This window comes from Ruditapes philippinarum, unplaced genomic scaffold, assembly GCF_026571515.1.
Source record: "Ruditapes philippinarum isolate M1 unplaced genomic scaffold, ASM2657151v2 ctg212_1_1_1_1, whole genome shotgun sequence".
NCBI classification, from domain to species: Eukaryota; Metazoa; Mollusca; class Bivalvia; order Venerida; family Veneridae; genus Ruditapes; species Ruditapes philippinarum.
Window position 1 is genome coordinate 38,377 of NW_026861955.1, and position 19,380 is coordinate 57,756.

General features: G+C 34.9%; 2 protein-coding genes across 2 annotated transcripts; one reads left to right on the forward strand and one right to left on the reverse strand.

The window, feature by feature from the left end:
- The first annotated feature begins 850 nt into the window (after positions 1-850).
- Positions 851-13,952, forward strand: LOC132717459 (myb-related transcription factor, partner of profilin-like). Its single transcript, XM_060700926.1, has 5 exons — positions 851-968; positions 11,538-11,761; positions 12,258-12,343; positions 13,362-13,630; positions 13,714-13,952. The coding sequence occupies exons 1-5, from the start codon at positions 851-853 to the stop codon at positions 13,950-13,952; spliced, it is 936 nt and encodes a 311-aa protein (XP_060556909.1).
- A 3,076-nt stretch (positions 13,953-17,028) lies between these two features.
- Positions 17,029-19,067, reverse strand: LOC132717458 (putative nuclease HARBI1). Its single transcript, XM_060700925.1, has 2 exons — positions 18,872-19,067; positions 17,029-18,447 (listed from the first exon to the last, which is right to left on the reverse strand). The coding sequence occupies exon 2, from the start codon at positions 18,442-18,444 to the stop codon at positions 17,371-17,373; it is 1,074 nt and encodes a 357-aa protein (XP_060556908.1). The 5' UTR covers positions 18,445-18,447; positions 18,872-19,067; the 3' UTR covers positions 17,029-17,370.
- Between the last annotated feature and the right edge of the window lie 313 nt (positions 19,068-19,380).

Sequence of the window (19,380 nt, forward strand, 5' to 3'; positions counted from 1 at the left end):
TGATTTTGTTTGGGGTCCGCCTGGGCTCCTTGCCGCTGGTTCTTGTTGCTGGGTCAATGGGGGTTGCGTTCATTGAACGCCGCTTTCCCACAAGATCTTGTTTTTCATATTTTAAGCAGAATTCAACAATTAACGCAAAAACGAATTTAGAAACATCCGCAGATGTGTTCATACGGCGGTTATCATGGAACCTTCAATGTGACAAAGAAGTGCCATTCCATGAAAAGCGGCGTATGGTCCCCAAGTAAAAGAATGCTTTTGCCCTAAACAAGAAAACAATGGGCGGAACTAAATAAAATGGAATTTTGAAAGGGGATCTGAGGTTATGAAAATAAAAACAAGAATTAAGATCAACAAGGCAAAGGCAACTTTCACAGGACGCGGCCCCCGACACTCGAAAAACCTAGGGAAAAATCTGGAAACAAAGTGATCCCTCGGAAGCATTAATCATAACAAAGTTACAACAAAGTTACATAAGAATTCCAGACTCTGTATGATTGAGTCTGTACATGAAGGATACTGAATAAGTGCAACATCCCTCACGCCCCCCTAGTACCGGCTTGAGCGGTATAATACCGTATTCAATTCTAAAAAAAAACAAGAACAACAAGAATTAGAATTAAGATCAACAAGGCAAAGGCAACGTTCACAGGACGCGGCCCCCGACATACTTAAGTAGGGCACCCAGAAGGCACCAAACAAAAACCTGGAGTGGACATAAGGGTGAAAGGTGCCACAGCTGCCACACAACACTTGACACCTGCTGTTGTGAAGTATAAAAATCTGGAAACAAAGTGATCCCTCGGAAGCAATAATCACAACAAAATTACAAAATAATTGCAGACTCGGTATGACTGAGTCTGTACATGACGGATACAGAATAAGTGCAACAGCCCTCAAGCCCCCTAGCACCTGTTTACCAGTTGTTGCCAGGCATCATGAAGCAGAAAGGGCTAACAAAGAATGTTGTATTGGTCTTTTCCGGCTTAAATAGAATACAGGAGGAGCAGTAAAGTATTTTAGGATCTCGTGGTGTGACAGCAGGTAGGTTACCATACAGTAATAAGCAACCAGAGGTTGACCTGGTTTTGTCAAAATTTCTCGATTTCCATTTTATTTAGTTCTTCCCATTGTTTTCTCGTGTAGGGCACTGCCACGCATTGTTTTACTTGCTTTTCATGGAATGGCACTAACGTGTCACATTGAAGGTTCCATGATAACCGCCATATGAACACATCTGCGGATGTTTCAAAATTCTAAATTTTACCAGTACATGTTAAATGTTGATAGCCGATGCTAGGGGGCGTGGACGGTAGTTTGCACTTGACAGCACCGTCCATGAACAGGCTCAATCAAACCGAGCCTGCAACATTTTCAATTTTGCCGCGTTGGGCTTTCTTTAGAGATTCTTATTTCACTCTATTGATAATTCAGTCATATTTGCACATCCAGAGGCCTTAATCAATGATGTTATATTTTCGATCCTTGAAGATCGTTCAGCACGCATTATTGTTGTGCTTGTGGTATTTTTAGTTTCAACTTTTCGGCATTTTCTATATGGGTGGTTCCAATATTCCTACTTGAATAATATTGAATCACCCTTAGGATATGTTGCCTGCTTTTTAAATTTGTCTTTTGACGTCTTATCTGTGATACGCAGGCTTCATAACCTCTGATCCCCTTTCAAAATTCCATTTTACTTAGTTCCGCCCATTGTTTTCTCGTTTAGGGCACACGCTTTTCATAACTTGGGGACCATACGCCGCTTTTCATGGAATGGCACGGAAGTGTCACATTGAAGGTTCCATGATAACCGCCGTATGAACACATCTGCGGATGTTTCTAAATTTCAAATTTTACTATTTCACGTTTAAATGTTGAATTCTGCTTAAGCCGGTGCTAGGGGGCGTGGACGGTAATATTTGCACTTTCCAGTACCGTCCATGAACAGGCTCAATCAAACCGAGCCTGCAACATTTTCAATTTTGCCGTGTTGGGCTTTCTTTAGGGTTTCTGTATTTATCTATTTTGTTATATTTTTCTGGTCCTTCGGGATCATTGATGCCAGCACTATTAAGTGTTGAGAATTGAGTACCGCTCAAGCCGGTGCTATAAGGCGTGAGGGATGTTGCACGTATTCATTATCCCTCATGTACAGACTCAATCAAATCGAGTCTGCAATTCTCTTGTAATTTTGTTGTGATTAATGCTTCAGAGGGATCACTTTGTTTCCAGATTTTCATAGATGCAGTGGTAGCAGTGACGAATGATGAATGTCACATTTTTGAGGAATGGTAAATGCATTAATTATACTATACCTGAAACCTGCATGATGTTCTTGTTTGTTTTTTTTTTCAATTTAAAAGTATTTTTTTCATGAGTTAAACATTATTATTGTGTTCATTGAACGCCGCCTTTCCTTGTTGATCTTGTTTTTCATATTTTAACCATTACCAGTGTATTTGCAAGCTGACATGATTAATACTATGACTTAAATGACTCGTAAAATGAGTAATTCCATTTGTTCATCATTAACTTAATTGGTGAATAAAAAACCTCAGTACTCATTATCCTCTAGGTATATTATTTTTAAAAGGAATTTTGCCAATTTTCAGATAGTAATGAAAGTATTTCAACCTGTCATAACCATTGTAGTTCAAGGAAAGAACGCTGTCCATTTTATTGAAAGAACCCCAGGTTCAAATCCTGGCAAGGGCTGCAAGTTTGATAATATACTCAAGAAATAGATAAATACAGAATCCGTAAAGAAAGCCCAACACGGCAAAATTGAAAATGTTGCAGGCTCGGTTTGATTGAGCCTGTTCATGAACGGTACTGTCAAGTGCAAACTACCGTCCACGCCCCCTAGCACCGGCTTAAGCAGAATTCAACATTTAAACATGAAATAGTTATATTTTGAATTTAGAAACATCCGCAGATGTGTTCATACGGCGGTTATCATGGAACCTTCAATGTGACACTTCCGTGCCAAGAGTCACTGATTACTGACCTTGTGATGTCAAAGTAAAGTAAGAAAAGTACTGCATGTATAATAAAGCGACACTGTTCACAGCCCTAATAAAGCTTCACTGTCCACAGCCCTAATCCTAATGTAAAGGGGCTATAGATGAAAAGTAGAAAATAATGCACTGTTCAAGTCCAATTGTCAAGGTTCCAGTGAAATAGTGTTGAATTATGATTATATTTTAAGAGGTCTATTTAGTACACTGTAAGTCTGTAACAAAGTTTGAGTGAATCTTTGCACCAATTTAGTAACTGGCCAGAGGATGGTAGTGGTAGAAGTACATATATACCTTGATATTGATTTTTATTTACAAACAATTCAAAATTTGACAAATTTCTTATTTATTTAAGTAATGCTTGTCATTCACAAATTCGTAAACCTAGCTAAAAGATGTTTTTCGACTAAGCTCTGTGGAATTCACCTAATGGAGTGTAATAACGAACTCTTATGTTTTTGGCCTTTTTAGCTCACCTGACCACGAAGTGGTCAAGGTGAGGTATAGTGATGGGGCTATGTCCGGCGTCCGTCGTCGTGCGTCGTCAACAATTGGGTTGTTAACAGTCTAGCAGTCACAGTTTTGATTGGATCATCATCAAACTTTGTCAGAATGTTTGTCTCAATGAAATACAGATCCAGTTCGAAGATGGGTTATCTCGGGTCAAAAACTAGGTCACAGGAGCTAAAAATAGAAAAAGCTTGTTAACACTCTAGAGGCTGCAGTTTTCATCCAAATATTCTGGAAATTTGTCAGGAAGGTTGTTTTGATGATATCTAAGTCAAGTTCGAAGATGGGTCATCTCCGGTCAAAAACTAGGTCACAGGAGCTAAAAATAGAAAAAGCTTATTAACACTCTAGTGGTGGCAGTTTTCATCCAAATATTCTGGAAATTTGTCAGGAAAGTTGTTTTGATGATATCTAGGTCAAGTTTGAAGATGGATCATGTCCGGTCAAAAACTAGGTCACAGGAGCTAAAAATAGAAAAAGCTTGTTAACACTCTAGTGGCTGCAGTTTTCATCCAAATATTTTGGAAATTTGTCAGGAAGGTTGTTTTGATGATATCTAGGTCAAGATTGAAGATGGGTCATCTCCGGTCAAAAACTAGGTCACAGGAGCTAAAAATAGAAAAAGCTTGGTAACACTCTAGTGGCTGCAGTTTTCATCCAAATATTCTGGAAATTTGTCAGGAAGGTTGTTTTGATGATATCTAGGCCAAGTTGGAAGATGGGTCATGTCCGGTCAAAAACTAGGTCACAGGAGCTAAAAATAGAAAAAGCTTGTTAACACTCTAGTGGCTGCAGTTTTCATCTAAATATTCTGGAAATTTGTCAAGAATGTTGTTTTGATGATATCTAAATCAAGTTCGAAGATGGGTCATGTCCGGTCAAAAACTAGGTCACAGGTGCTAAAAATAGAAAAAGCTTGTTAACACTCTAGGGGCTGCAGTTTTCATCCAAATATTTTGGAAATTTGTCAGGAAGGTTGTTTTGATGATTTTTAGGTCAAGTTTGAAGATGGGTTATCTCCGGTCAAAAACTAGGTCACAGGAGCTAAAAATAGAAAAAGCTTGTTAACACTCTAGTGGCTGCAGTTTTGATTAAAATATTCTGGAAATTTGTCAGGAAGGTTGTTTTAATCATTTCTAGGTCAAGTTCGAAGATGGGTCATGTCTGGTCAAAAACTAGGTCACAGGAGCTAAAAATAGAAAAAGCTTGTTAACACTCTAATGGTTGCAGTTTTCATCCAAACATTCTGGAAATTTGTCAGAAAGGTTGTTTTGATGATTTCTAGGTCAAGTTCGAAGATGGGTCATGTCCGGTCAAAAACTAGGTCACAGGAGCTAAAAATAGAAAAAGCTTGTTTACACTCTAGTGGCTGCAGTTTTGATCCAAATTTCCTGGAAATTGGTCAGGAAAGTTGTTTTGATGATTTCTAGGTCAAGTTTGAATATGGGTCGTGTCGGGTCAAAAATTAGGTCACATTGCCCAAACATGGAAAAATCTTTATAACACACTAGAGGTCACATGTTTGACTCAGTCGCACCAAACTTGGTCATGATGCTTGTTTAAGACATTGCTTGGATGCGGTTGTGTCAGGCTTGCGATCCAGGGCCATCATAGCCCTCTTGTTTTAAATTAAAGTGAAAGAAAACTTATATTTTTTGCAAGGAAATGATTAAATATCATTGTATAATTAACTCGTATAATTAACTCGGTACAAACAATTTTATTATTTATTTTTTGAAAAATTTGCAATTATAGTTTTTAAAGGACTATCATAATTGATAACTTTCAAAGACATCATCTTTTTCACCTAATGAAAAATAAAAATATCATGTAACTCATTTGGTGTAATTCCCCGGAGCTAAATCCGTAACGTACCGGAAAAAAACGGTGTTTAGCTAGGTTTTCGAAAAAATCAAGTGTATAATAAAATGCATATTAGTCAATATGAAAAGTTTAGACGTTTTAAGTATTTTAAATATTAAATTTAAACAAGCAGAATTAAAATCTTTTTATATATAGAACCAAAGTTAATTTGAAAAAATTTAATGTGGCCACAGGCCCTTGACACACAAATGTATAATACACAACAAAAACAACTTTTAATAAAGTTAATGTTTTCACAACATAGTTGATTTCGACTATCATTCTGTTACACCATTATCATATCTAAAATGTAATCAATTTTAGGGAAGCGCAGTTCAGGACAGCTTACAAAAAACTTAAGATGTTGCCAGCAATATTTGATGGAGTTCCCTTCATTGCCTGAAATGGGACCCTTACCAAAGATCAACTGAGGACACTACCAGACATCATTGGCTTACTTTGTCCTGCGTTAGTACAGAAAACGCCTGATAGAACAAGTATATTTTTATGCCACCGCAGCATCTGCGATGCGGTGGCATATAGCGATTCACCTCTGTGTGTATGTGTGCGTGTGTGTGTGTGTGTGCGTGTGTGCGTGCGTGCGTGCGTTCGTTCGTTCGTTCGTGTGTGTGTGTGTGTTATATAGATTATATAGTGAACTTAAAAAATCTTCTTGTGAAAAACCACTAGTCCAATTTCAACCAAACTTGGCAGGATTGATCCTTGGGTGAAGGGCTTCCAAAGTTGTTCAAAGAATTTAATTCCATGCAGAAATCTGGTTGCCATGGCAACCAAAAGGAATTATAAGAATAAATTTAAAAAATCTTCTTGTAAAGACTCAAAAGGCCTAGAGCTTAGATATTTTGCATAAGGCATTGTCTGGTAGACCTCTACCAAGATTGTTCAAATTATAGCCCTGGGGTCAAAATCGGCCCCACCCCGGGGGTCATTGATTTTCACTATATGTACATATAGTAAAAATTTAAAATACCTTTTTGTAAAGACCCATAGGCCTAGAGCTTAGATATTTTGCATAAGGCATTGTCTGGTAGACCTCTACCAATATTGTTCAAATTATAGCCCTGGGGTCAAAATCAGCCCTGCCCCGGGGGTCATGGATTTTCACTATATGTACATATAGTAAAAATTTAAAATACCTTCTTGTAAAGACCCAAATGGCCTAGAGCTTAGATATTTTGCATAAGGCATTGTCTGATAGACCTCTACCCAGATTGTTCAAATTATAGCCCTGGGGTCAAAATTGCCCCCGCCTCGGGGTCATTGATTTTCAATATATACATATAGTGAAAATTCAAAAAAATCTTATTGTCTGAAGGTACAAGGCTTAGAGCTTTAATATTTGTTAAATGATATCATATATAGGTACTCTACCAAAGTTGTTCAAATTTTGCCTCTAGTGTCAAAATTAAAAGTAAACTTTGATATCAGCTGACCTAGATTTTGACAAAGTGTATTACATGTTGTCCTTTGATGCAGTAATGAAATTTTAGGCTGTGTGAAATATGACCTTCACCACCAAATTCACTAGACTCAAGTGCATTGATATATTCCTACTCTGATCTTTTATTGAGTTAACAATAGATTTAACCACTAATCTGATAATAAGAATTAGATATGCATTATGACAATTTTCAATTGTATAGAAACAAAAAAATCTGTTCCTACACTACTATTTAGTGTTGTTTTATTGCGGTGGCATAGCATTTTTCTCAAATGCAATCTTGTTTAAAAAATAGCCTTGAGTAAGAAAAGAAGAACTGAAGCGAATATTTCAGAGTTGGAATTAATCTTATCACATCACCCTCTCTGACAACATCTTACATGTTTATCAAATGCAGAAACCAGTGGCAAAGATTACATGACGTATTGTATACAATGTCTTCAAAAGAAACGCTTCTTATTATATTGCTTGTCTCATAAACATTATCCATGTCTCCATAATAATCCATTAATGATTCTAACATCTGGTACATAATTTGTTCTCTCTCCGCTAAATCTCTTTTGAAGCTTGTAACATTTTTTGTCGGCTGGGAATCTTTTGTCTCCATTCCAAAGTATTCAAATAGATAAATACAGAATCCCTAAAGAAAGCCCAACACGGCAAAATTGCAAAATTTTGCAGGCTCGGTTTGATTGAGCCTGTACATGGAAATTGTTCAGTACCATGGACTTTCCAACAATTGAAATCAGATTATAGTGGTTTAAATGATCCCTTAACCTTCCCATTCACATCAGACCGCTGATGTTTTGACTTGTAGTTGAAAAGTGTTCCAGGCTGCATCAGAGTTGCTGGCTTATACAGCTCTTTGAAGCATTTCTGTAAACAAGAGGGCCATGATTGCCCTGAAGTCGCTCACCTGTATATAGGCCCCCGGAGCAGGCCAGTTTAATTCCCAGGGCTTTTATTTGAACAAACTTGGTAGACACCCATCAGAAGATGTTTCATGCTAAACATGTTGGGTTTTTAAAAAGCTTGTTGGGTTTTTAAAAAGAAGATTTTTTCAAGTTTTTTCTTTACACATATAGTTAAAAACAATGACACACCTGGGGCAGCCAGGGCTTTTATTTGAACAATCTTTGTAGACACTTACTAGCAAATGTTTCATGCTTAATATCTAAACTCTAGCTATTTGGGTTTTTTTTAAAGAAGATTTTTAAGTTTTTGCTATACACTGTATGATATAAGGAAAATCAATGTCCCCCGGGGCGGGGCCAATTTTGACCTCAAAGCTTTTATTTGAACAAACTTTGTAGACACTCACTAGAAGATGCTTCATGCCAAATATCTAAGCTCTAGCCATTTGGATTTTTTAGAAGAAGATATTTAAAGTTTTTTCTTTTGGTTACCATGGCAACCAGAGTTCTGCATGGAATTAAATTCTTTGAACAATTTTCAAAGGTGACCACCAAAGGAACATTCCTGTGAAGTTTGATGAAATTGGCCTGGTGGTTTATGAGGAGATGTCATTTAAAGTAAAAGTTTACGGACGGACGCCGGACGAAAAGTGATCACAAAAGCTCACCTGTCAGCTAAAAAAAACTTAAAATGACTCGAAGCATAAGAAATATCAACATACCTAAAGAAAATATGTATAGCCATTGTTACTTATATTTCTAAAGTTATTTAAGGTATTACCATCCTAATGCATTACCACCGCTTTGAAGAGTATTCAAATAGGCTAGAACTACTGTTAACTACATTGAAAATGAGGGTAGGGTAGAACTACTGTTAACTACATTAAAAATGAGGGCCGTGGGTTCAATCCCCAGAAGGGTCAACTTTTTTTCTTTCTTTTTTTTTCTTTTAACATTATTTATGTATCTCTCATGTCCCACTTGGAAAGAAAAAAGTGTTTAATTTTGATTTTTTAATTTATGTAGGTATTTATTGGCTTAATTATGCTAACTCTGGTAATAAATATGGTACCTGATATTTTCATAGTGTAATAAAATCAAAAGTAGATGGTAAAAGTATTTCATATTTTACATGATCAACAAATATACTTTATATAAAAATTTAGGGAAACTTTGAAAACAGGCACTCATTTGGGTAAATTTTAAGGATGTTTTAAATTAGGCTCCCTAAGAAGGAAAATGGTCAGACAAGTGGTAAAAATGGGTGGGGTAGGGTAACATTTTAATACATATTTCATAAATTTTAAGTAGAAACATTGATAGCTGAATAGTACTATTTGTTTCTTACCAAAAATTAATTGGAAAACATTTTTCATTAGAATGTTATTGCAGATGATTATTTAAAGGTTCCTCATTTTAAAAAAAGGGTACTCGTAACATCCTAGCTTGAGTTCAGAAAAGTGGCCATAACTTGATTTCCGTACGGTAAACTTTGTTTAAAGTTTGCATACAGGTGTACTTTAATGTATATATCTGACCTATGATGTCAATTTCTTAGTTTCTTATAGTGCCCATTAGGGTGGTAATACCTTAAAGCATTTTTACCAGTTCCTTAAATAATCTGTTAAAATCATTATTTAAATTGAGACCATATAACATGTCAAGTGGTGTAAAATCATTTCTTTGTTATAACTCATACTGTCCCCTCCATATTCTTCCTGAAATTATTGGCAACATCTTTGCATATGCTAAAGCAAAGGTATTAAAACTGTAAACATTCAAAATGTATTGAAAGAATATTATTATAACAATTCATCTATGTGTATCCAGTTGTATGCAAGCTGGTTTGGAAATCCATGTCTCAAAATCAAATTACATGATGCTAATTTCTTGTCTATTTTTATGTCTACAGTTTAAATAATACAGTTATTTTTGAAATGTATTACTTTATGTGCTAAAAAGTGAAGATTTTCCTTATAAAATTGATAAATTATTTGAAATCGTTTCTTTATGTCATTTATTTTATCTAACAGCCTATAACTATATATTCGCCAACGTTCCACTACAAATGGTTGGAGGTCATCAAACCGCCTCTTTGGAGAAGTAGCTAAAGCCCCTAAAAGTTTTGCCTCTTCCAAGCGATGATCCCCAATAATAACAACTTCTGGAGCAGCTCATCTGATCCTTTTTGACGAAAAATGATTAAAGTCATGCACGCTATAGCAAAAAATGCATTATCTACATATACTGAGGGAAAATATACATAATTATCTAATCTAAAATAGATGTTTGAAAAGATTGTCACAAAATAATTCTTAATAACTACAGGTGAATCGTACCCCAAAATTATATTTTGTTTTTAATTTACGCCAAATGGCCTTAAGTTTTGACTTTAAAGATGAGACATTCAAATCTATCAGCTTCATTACTTACATTGTACTCTGAAGGAGAAGAAGTCCACTTATAGCCCAAATTATAGGATATAATTAAATGCACATAATAATTATTATGTATATGGAAAATAGAGCCTAGTGAAGACTCCTTGAAAACTTGAATGACTTACAAATACATCTTTAATATCAATTTTAAGGACTGTTAAATGTAATACTTCTTAAATTCATTGTCTTTCTATCCATGCAAAATTGTTGCCATAATTATCTGTGGTCTTCATTTGTTGACTTTATTGATGCTAGGTTCTAATGAAAACATCAAAGAAAACATTTTGAAGATTGTAAATCCATGCTTAACTGGAACAGTTAACGGTAAAACTATCAAAACAGAAACTTAAAACAGAAATATTCAATCACTAAATACTTACCAAAGTTCATAACAAATCCTTATGAACATTATCAATATCCTCTTGCATTTTAAAACTGCACGCCTCCAGATAAGCAGTAATTGAAAATTGGAATTTTACGTTGCGAAGAAATTTTCATATAATTTTCGTAATAAGAAAACACTGTTCTATAATTATTACACTAAATTTTACTTTTCAAAAGTGTGTAACATTATATGACATTGTGTAATAAGAATTGTTTGTCTATTAAAGTACCTAAATTTAAGTGCTACTGCATGAATATATTTTATTGTTGAGGAAAAAAAACTTAAATGGCTACATTAAATTTGAAAGGATGTAATTATGACGATAATTAAAGAAAATGAAAAAGAATGCATGAATATAAGGTTTAATACGTATGATTTCGCAAACCTGATTTTAGTAAATGAATAAGACGCATTATCAGCATGATCTGAAGATTATTTTCACAGAATGATTAAATGAAAGGCAAGAGCAAGAAATTGAACAAAGAACTGAAAGTATTGCAGAAAACACTTGCAACTTGACATACTGAATGCTTTGTTGTATATCCCTGTCAGAATATCCTCATAACCATCCAGAATGTCAACACAATCCTCATGCTTCGACTCATTTTGCATCTGAGATAGGGAGGGTGAAAAAACCCCTGACCCTTTGGCCCTTTATTTTGTTTTGGGATTTGGGTGTAAATGTGTGATGGTTTTCAAAGAACCCCATCCATTTTTATGTTTTGGGAAACCCCATTTAGGGTCCTTTGCTATAAATTATACAAAGATTTCATGACTAAAAATTTTAGAGAAAAATTTTCCCTTTTGGGTAAAATAAAAAAAGAACATAAATTTTCCCCTGCCCCCTACCCCCAAACACTCATGTTACTTCTTTGAAAGCCCAAAATTTAAAATTTTTTATTTTAAAGGGGAGTTTAACTTTTTAAATATATTTAAAATGCTTAGGTAAAAGGCGACCACGCTTTGAAAAAGATGAACTTGAAATACTTTGTCATGAGGTAGGTCGGAGAAAAATTACATTACTTGGTAAATTTAGTGATATTCTATCTCTTGAGAAAAAGAAAAAGTCGTGGGGCGAAGTGACAAACAAGATCAATGCTGTCTCTCAGGTTACTCGTACAGTTGACGAAATACGGCGAAAATGGAAAGATTGGTCAAGCTCTGTCAAGGTCAAAGCATCTAAAAAGAAAACAAGAAACATGGCAATGCCATGAAACCAGGTTTTCAATTATCACCATTGTAGATAAATATGTTGTAGTTGAAATACAAATACAAGCAACAAACAATGTAACTATGTGCAATGTAAATCATGATTAATGAATTTTCTATTTTTAGTAACTGTAACCTTGACCCTAGGAGGCCAAAAAGCCATCCCCAGTGAGGTCTTCATAAAAACTTGCTTTACCATAAATTTCATAAAAATATCTTATTCCAAACAAGTTATTGACCGGAAACCTATTTTCTATTTTTTTTAACAGTGACCTGACTGGAAACAGGTTTTCTATTTTTAGCAACAATGACCTTGACTCTACAGGACCCAAAAGCAGGCAGATGAGCTGGCAGGCATGCAACAACCTAGATAGTTTCTGTTTTATAACTAAATAAAGTTTGTTGTGATTAATAGGATATATTACACTAATAATTAAATTTTATGGAAAAACAAAGGGCCATAATAAGGTAAAAGGTAAAAACTTATCCAATCGTAAAACCCTGACAATACACAGCAGGGCACTCGAAGATAAAGCTAATCTGTAAAATTTTAACAAAATCCTTTGAGAAATGTAGATGCAGTAGGGCAACAGAAGAAATTGTTCACTATATACTATATAAAAGGGAAAAAAACAAAGGGCCATAATTGGGTCAAAATTATCCAATCACAAAAACCCAACAATATGCATCAGGGCACTAGATGACAAAGCTTCTGTGAAAGTTTGAACAAAATCCCTTGAGAAATGTAGGAGGAGTTGCGCACAGAAGAAATTGTTCACTATATATTCTGTATAAGGAAAAAAACAAAGGGCCATAATTAGGTAAAAAATTATCCAATCACAAAACCCCAACAGTATGCCTCAGGACACTTGATGACAAAGCTTCTGTGAAAGTTTGAACAAAATCCTTTGAGAAATGTAGGAGGAGTTGCGCACAGAAGAAATTGTTCACTATATATTCTGTATAAGGAAAAAAACAAAGGGCCATAATTAGGTAAAAAATATGCAATCACAAAACCCCAACAGTATGACTCAGGACACTTGATGACAAAGCTTCTGTGAAAGTTTGAACAAAATCCTTTGAGAAATGTAGGAGGAGTTGCGCACAGAAGAAATTGTTCACTATATATTCTGTATAAGGAAAAAAAAACAAAGGGCCATAATTAGATCAAAAATTATCCAATCACAAAACCCCAACAGTATGCATCAGGACACTTGATGACAAAGCTTCTGTAAAATTTTGAACAAAATCCATTGAGAAATTTAGGAGAAGTGGCGCACAGAAGAAATTGTTCACTATACATGTATATTCTATATAAGGGGAAAAAACAAAGGGCCATAATTAGCTCAAATGTTATCCAATCACAAAACCCTGACAATATGCACCAGGGCACTTGATGACAAAGCTTCTGTAAAAGTTTGGTCAAAATCCGTTGAGAAATGTAGGAGGAGTTGCGCACAGAAGAAATTGTTTACGCCCGCCCATCCGCCCGACCGCCCGCCCGCCGACATACCTCAATCTAATAACCAGATTTTTCCTTCGGAAAACCTGGTTAAAAAGCCAAACCAAAACTGGTGGCGGTGTTGACACTTTGCCTGATTTAAGTCTGTTGGAAGAGAAGGTATTAGTTATTCTGGGAAAAGTTGTAGTTTCTGGTTTACCTGAAGGGATGGACACGCTGGGCAGTCCAAGTTCAGTGAGCCCGAGTCAGAATTTTTCTGACATATACAATGAAGAACCAAAAGAATATTCAAACTCGGACGACAGTGAAACAGTTTTTGCTGTCAGCACATTAGAGACTTATGATACGCCAGGGAATTCTGATAGTGGTGATACGGTTATAATCGAACAAGAACCTGAAGTGCAATCTCTTAAGAGGTGCTTAGAAAAAACACCTTCTCTTGACAAAAAGCGAAAGAAGACGGGAAGTCAACTAGTTTCGACATTTTATCCATTGAAAAAGAAAGACTTCGCATTGAGGGAGAAAGGTTAAACATTGAAAAGTCACGTCTTGATATAGAAAAGTCGAGAGCTGAGAAAGAAGAAAAAGTTATTGAACTTTTGACTAGATTAGTTGGCCAGAGGGACGGTTCTCTAAACAACCATTTTGCTGACCAATTCACGGAAGCACAAACATACACGTCTTTGTAAAGGTATTCGTTATTCCAAGAACACAAGAAATGTTTTTATAAAAAATAGTTTTGATTTGACCCAATGTTCAATATTTGAATACTGTAGGATACACATATTATGGTGTTTCATTCTATGATCTAAAATAATGTCAAAGTCAGTATTTTATTTTGACAGAACGTCGTCTTAAAATTCATTTTCAAACTGATTATTTATTAAGTCCTATGACCGTGACCGCTGATACAAACTTGACCCACAATGCACAAGCTTTACCAATTATTCAAACTGTCATATTTCTTTTGTTGTTGTTGTTTAATAAGTATAAAATGTATTCAGCATTGTCCCTACCTTAGTTTTATTATATACATGATAACTCTTTTTCGAATAAACAAAAAACAAGAAAGGATAAGAACAAAACGTAAGTTAGAGCAAACAGATAATGTAATTTGAACTATATTCATACACCCTAGAATAATATAATTTGAACTATATTCATACATCCTTAAAATCTAGGTATGGTATTTACATAGATGTGAATACATGTCGGACAGGTAGGACCTTAAGGAAACGACAATTATTAAATGACGTGTATTTGTGTATCCACAGCCCTTATAAGAGTGCATACTGTTTGCGTAATTATTAGATTATTAAGACATCTTGCATGCTATGTTATAATGTAATGCCAGTGAAAAAAAATTATCAAACTACTTCACTGTAGTCGAACTTATTATGGTGATGGAAACAACCGTTTATATCTGTTATGCGAATATCTTTATCTGATATACTCACAACCATAATGTTAAAAATATAGAGGATATTTATGTTTTTTCTATAAATACACGATTTATTTTCATCGTGTGGTATGAAAATAAATATTTCATGAGTGGCGGAATCTTAAATTTTCTTTTTATTATATACATTTTTCTCATTATTGACATTATAACTTTCCCTTTAATTTTATGCATTGGCTGAATTTAGAAGAAAGTAGTCCGGCAAGACCCCAGTGAAAATACGGAAGATATGGTTTACTGCAGTGAAAAAATATTTTTTGACAGTGAATATGCGGAAAATAATAATATATGCATTTAATTCCAATTTTTATTTATAAGTCGCCAAATAGCAGTAAAATGTAAATCTAAAATCATTAACAGAAAATTTGTTCTTTTTACAAAATGAAATTATATTCCCCCCGTGAACACCAACTTTTATATTTTCACTCGTGACTATGTCATTTGAGAAAACAATTGCAACTTGTAATTAGTCTGTGAAATATTTATCAGTCAAAAGTATAATCTATACTAGTATGCAATAGCTTTGTATAGTAAAAAATAATATATTGAGCCGCGTCACGACAAAACCAACATGGTGCGTTTGCGACCAGCATTGATCCAGACCAGTCTGCGCATCTGCAAAGTCTGATCAGGATCCATTATGTTCGCTATCAGTTTCTCTACTTGTTAAAATGTTTAAAAGCGAACAGTATGGATCCTGATCAGACTGCGCCGATGCGCAGGCTTGTCTGGATCCATGCTGGTCGCAAACCCATTATGTTGGTTTTGTCGTGACACGGCTCATATATACTAACTGCTAAACGGTAAATTTTCAACTATAACTTTTAAGATTGAAGCAGTTTGACATTTTAGTGATATATTTCTATTATTTTACAGGTAAGAACCGAGATGCCGCCAGAAGTTTTAGGAATGATTTTTGTCATGATTCCGGTTGACGAAATTTTAAGTACCATTCAAGCGGTGTGTCAAAAATGGCAGAAAATTACAAATGCAACTTGGTTTTGGGCACTTTTTAGAAATGTCACACTTGTAAAGCCTTTGTCAGTTCCTGATTTCTCCACCGTAATACCGCATATGAGGAAGTTGGTGATTTTGCGGTTGGATGTTGATCTAATCAACATTAATAGATGTATTTTTGCCAATCTTAGACAATTGCGACAGCTAACTATTTCGGTGTTCGGAAGATCTCCTATGGATGTTATTGAACTTTTACTTCCGGTACTGTCACATTTGAAATATATTGAAATTAAAGGTGCCTCATTTAATATTGAACAGCAGTGTTTTCTTGCTGAGAAACTGAATTCGGTCGAAACTTTTATCATTACGTACGCAGCACCTGTCGGTCCAGATGATTTTCTGTATATGATCTCAAAAATGCCAAACTTAAAATGCATCAATATAAGCATTAAAGATTTTAAACAGAAGTGGGCTAATATTGTTAACAAATACTGCGGCAAGATTCGATTTGGACATAATATGATAGATCAAATTCCTTCAAATCTACTTTCTTACACACGACACATGTACCACATTTAGACACATTTCAGATGGAATATTCAAATATGTGTGAAATCGTATCTTTGTAATCTTTTTTTTCGTATTTTTGATTTTGTTTATCTTTTTATTGTAAGTACGAATGTTCAAGCATATATCTGTGAAACACACAAGAAACAGTTGACAGTCTTTATTTATCTTTTGATTTGTATATCATATGTTCGGCATAAAACGCATCTAAAGAAAACAAATCCATGCACGTTGTTGGATATATGTATTGTATTAATATTTGGCGTATTTTTCATTTGGTGTTAGGTTAAAATGTTTCTTAAACGTTTCTTTGCATATAATAAAAAGAAAATTGGTTTAGTTTAGTGTGAGATCGAAATATATTTCACCTCGTGAACATCAAAAGTTAAAATTTCACTCGTGGCTGCGCCACTCGTGAAATATACCTTTTGGTGCTCACTCGGTGAAATATAATCCGATCTTACACATCATTTCTATATTTTTAAGTACAATATATACGGTCATGCTTGCAAATATGTTGTAGCAAGATAATTTTTGTTATGATTTTAATGATGCTAGTCAAGGAATGAGTTTCAATTTCCGTAAAACTTCGATTACAATACTTCTGTTTCACACTGGTGAAAATATTTAAAAATTTTCGTATGCTGTTAACATGAAAATACTTTGAGATACAAAGCAAGTTTCGATTTATATTTTTTCATTCCATGAAAATAGTGGTAAGCCATTTATTCAAAGTATATGGAACATATAAAATGGTTTTCTTAATATACTACGCTGAATTTAATTATAACATTTATCAATATACTGTGTTGCGCTAATTCAGTGTACATGTATGTGTTTATGATGAACTCTTTTTATTTTACTTTGTATATAGAACTAGTATAAGTTCTACGTTTTTTTTAAGTATTAAAAGTTTAAAACAGCAATGAAGTGCATGTATTATATTCTTTTGATTTCATATATGAAAGAATACACGTGATGTATTGTTAAACATGCAACACAGATAGTGTTGACTTGCGAGGCAAAAACACAAATAACCATAAGATAACAGAGCTCTCAACAAGTCGCTTTGTTTTCCCTATGTTTATTGATTAAGCATTCTAATATATATGAATTTCAGTCAGTTATCTAAATACTCTGTTGATCAAATCTGCCCGTGCCTGCCGTCCGTCCTGAAACACTTCCTGTTCCTGTTCTTGTTCATTTTCATTTTCAGTCTCAGCTTGCTGGTTGCTATCGTCCTCGTCTGTATCGTCAGGCAGAGGTATGTGTTTTCTTGTACAAATATTGTGCAATATCCCTGTTGCCATTATTACGTTTACACATCTTGCTGGTGAAAAACTGAGATATCCTCCTGATTTATGTAAACATCGGAATCTCATTTTCCAGATACCAAATGTTCTTTCAACCGTGCATCTTGTCCTCTTATGAGCAAAATTGTAACGCCGTTCAGCTGCATCACGTGGTGCAGAAATTGGTGTCAGCAGCCATGTTTTCAGGGGATATGCGCTGTCACCTAGAAGCCATCCATGTTGAATACGTCCAGATTCAAACTCCTCTGAAATACCACTGTTAGCGAGAATAAATGCATCATGGGTTGAACCAGGCCAACGAACCACTAGATTTAAAAGCATATTGTTTGAGTCAGATATGCCCTGAATATTCAGCGCATGAAATCCCTTACGCGTAACGTAAATATGTTCATCATCATGGGGAGCTCTTATTGGAACTAATGTCCCATCCACTGTACCGAGAACATGCGGAAACTGTGCAATCTCGTAAAATCCTTGCTTTACCAGTCGTTGCTGTTCATCAAGTAGCGGAAATTTGATTTCATTTTGTAGACGCCGTGTTATAAAATATGAAACATCGCGTACACAACGCGATACTGACATACTGCTTACACTATAACCATCACCAACTACAGATTGAAAACTTCCAGTTGCATAGTATCTCAATGCCATCAGTACTTGGAGAGATACCGGAAGTGCATTGCTTCTTTTGGTTGGACGGCTTAGATCATTGTTGAGCGCCTCGCAGAGATCGTAAATGGCATTTCTGTTCATTCTATACTTTTTTATCAAATCAACATCATCCATGAAGTCGAGAGGATTTTCTCTATCTCGAAAAACGCGTACCTGCGGAATAGTCCCTCTCCTACGGCGCTCTAATGCAACTGCTAACAGCAAGGCGGCCATTGTCTGGAGTGAAAAACGCACCACTTATAAATAAATAATTTTTATACAAATATTTGGAAATATTTTAAAAATCATTTACGAAAGAAATGCTCACTAAAGTTTATTGAGTACAGTTGCGCGATTATTATTTTTATTATTTTCATTATAAAAATTAAACAGTATATATTTTGAAAACGTATGCAGTATGAAAAGTCGGTAAGGTCCCCGGTAACATGTATCTATTTATGGCATTTTAAGCTTGAATCATGCCATGTGGACATAAATAATATGGGTATTTTTTATATAAGACTTGACCATCGCCAAGCGCGTTTGAAGTTTTGAATGAAAAAATCACATCGCTGCAAATCCTATCTTGTGACTAGAACATACTAAGTACTTATTACCTGTAAAATACGAAAGAAATACAAAATAAAGAAATAATCCATACTCATTTGTTGAAATAGCTTCTCACGTTGTTTTTCTTTTTCTTCAACGAAGGTCTAACGTGTACTCCGAGGTGTTCGTTATTTTACGACAGTTTCGTTAGCATTTTTGGTATAACGAACGCTTTGAGTTAGAGGGTAAATAACTAACTAGAGCTTAACCAAGGCTTAACGATGATCGTAACTCTAACGAAAGCTTCGAGTTACTCACCCCAGGTTTAACAATCTGTAATGAAGATATATATTATAATAAATAAGTGTGTTTACCAGTATATATTATAAAAGTTATTTTGTTACTTATTACATTTATGTATATAAATAGTTTCTATAATATGATTCACAAAGAATGTTATTCAGAAAGAAACATTCTGAAAAAAATGCTATTATACCAACCCTGCTGAATAAGATATTTGAGGCAAACAGATGAATGTCTTGGTTTGATCTTTCTAGACTTTTATGACCTGTTCTCACATATATGTCGGGATTGTCACCAGTGACTTTGACAATTGGATTC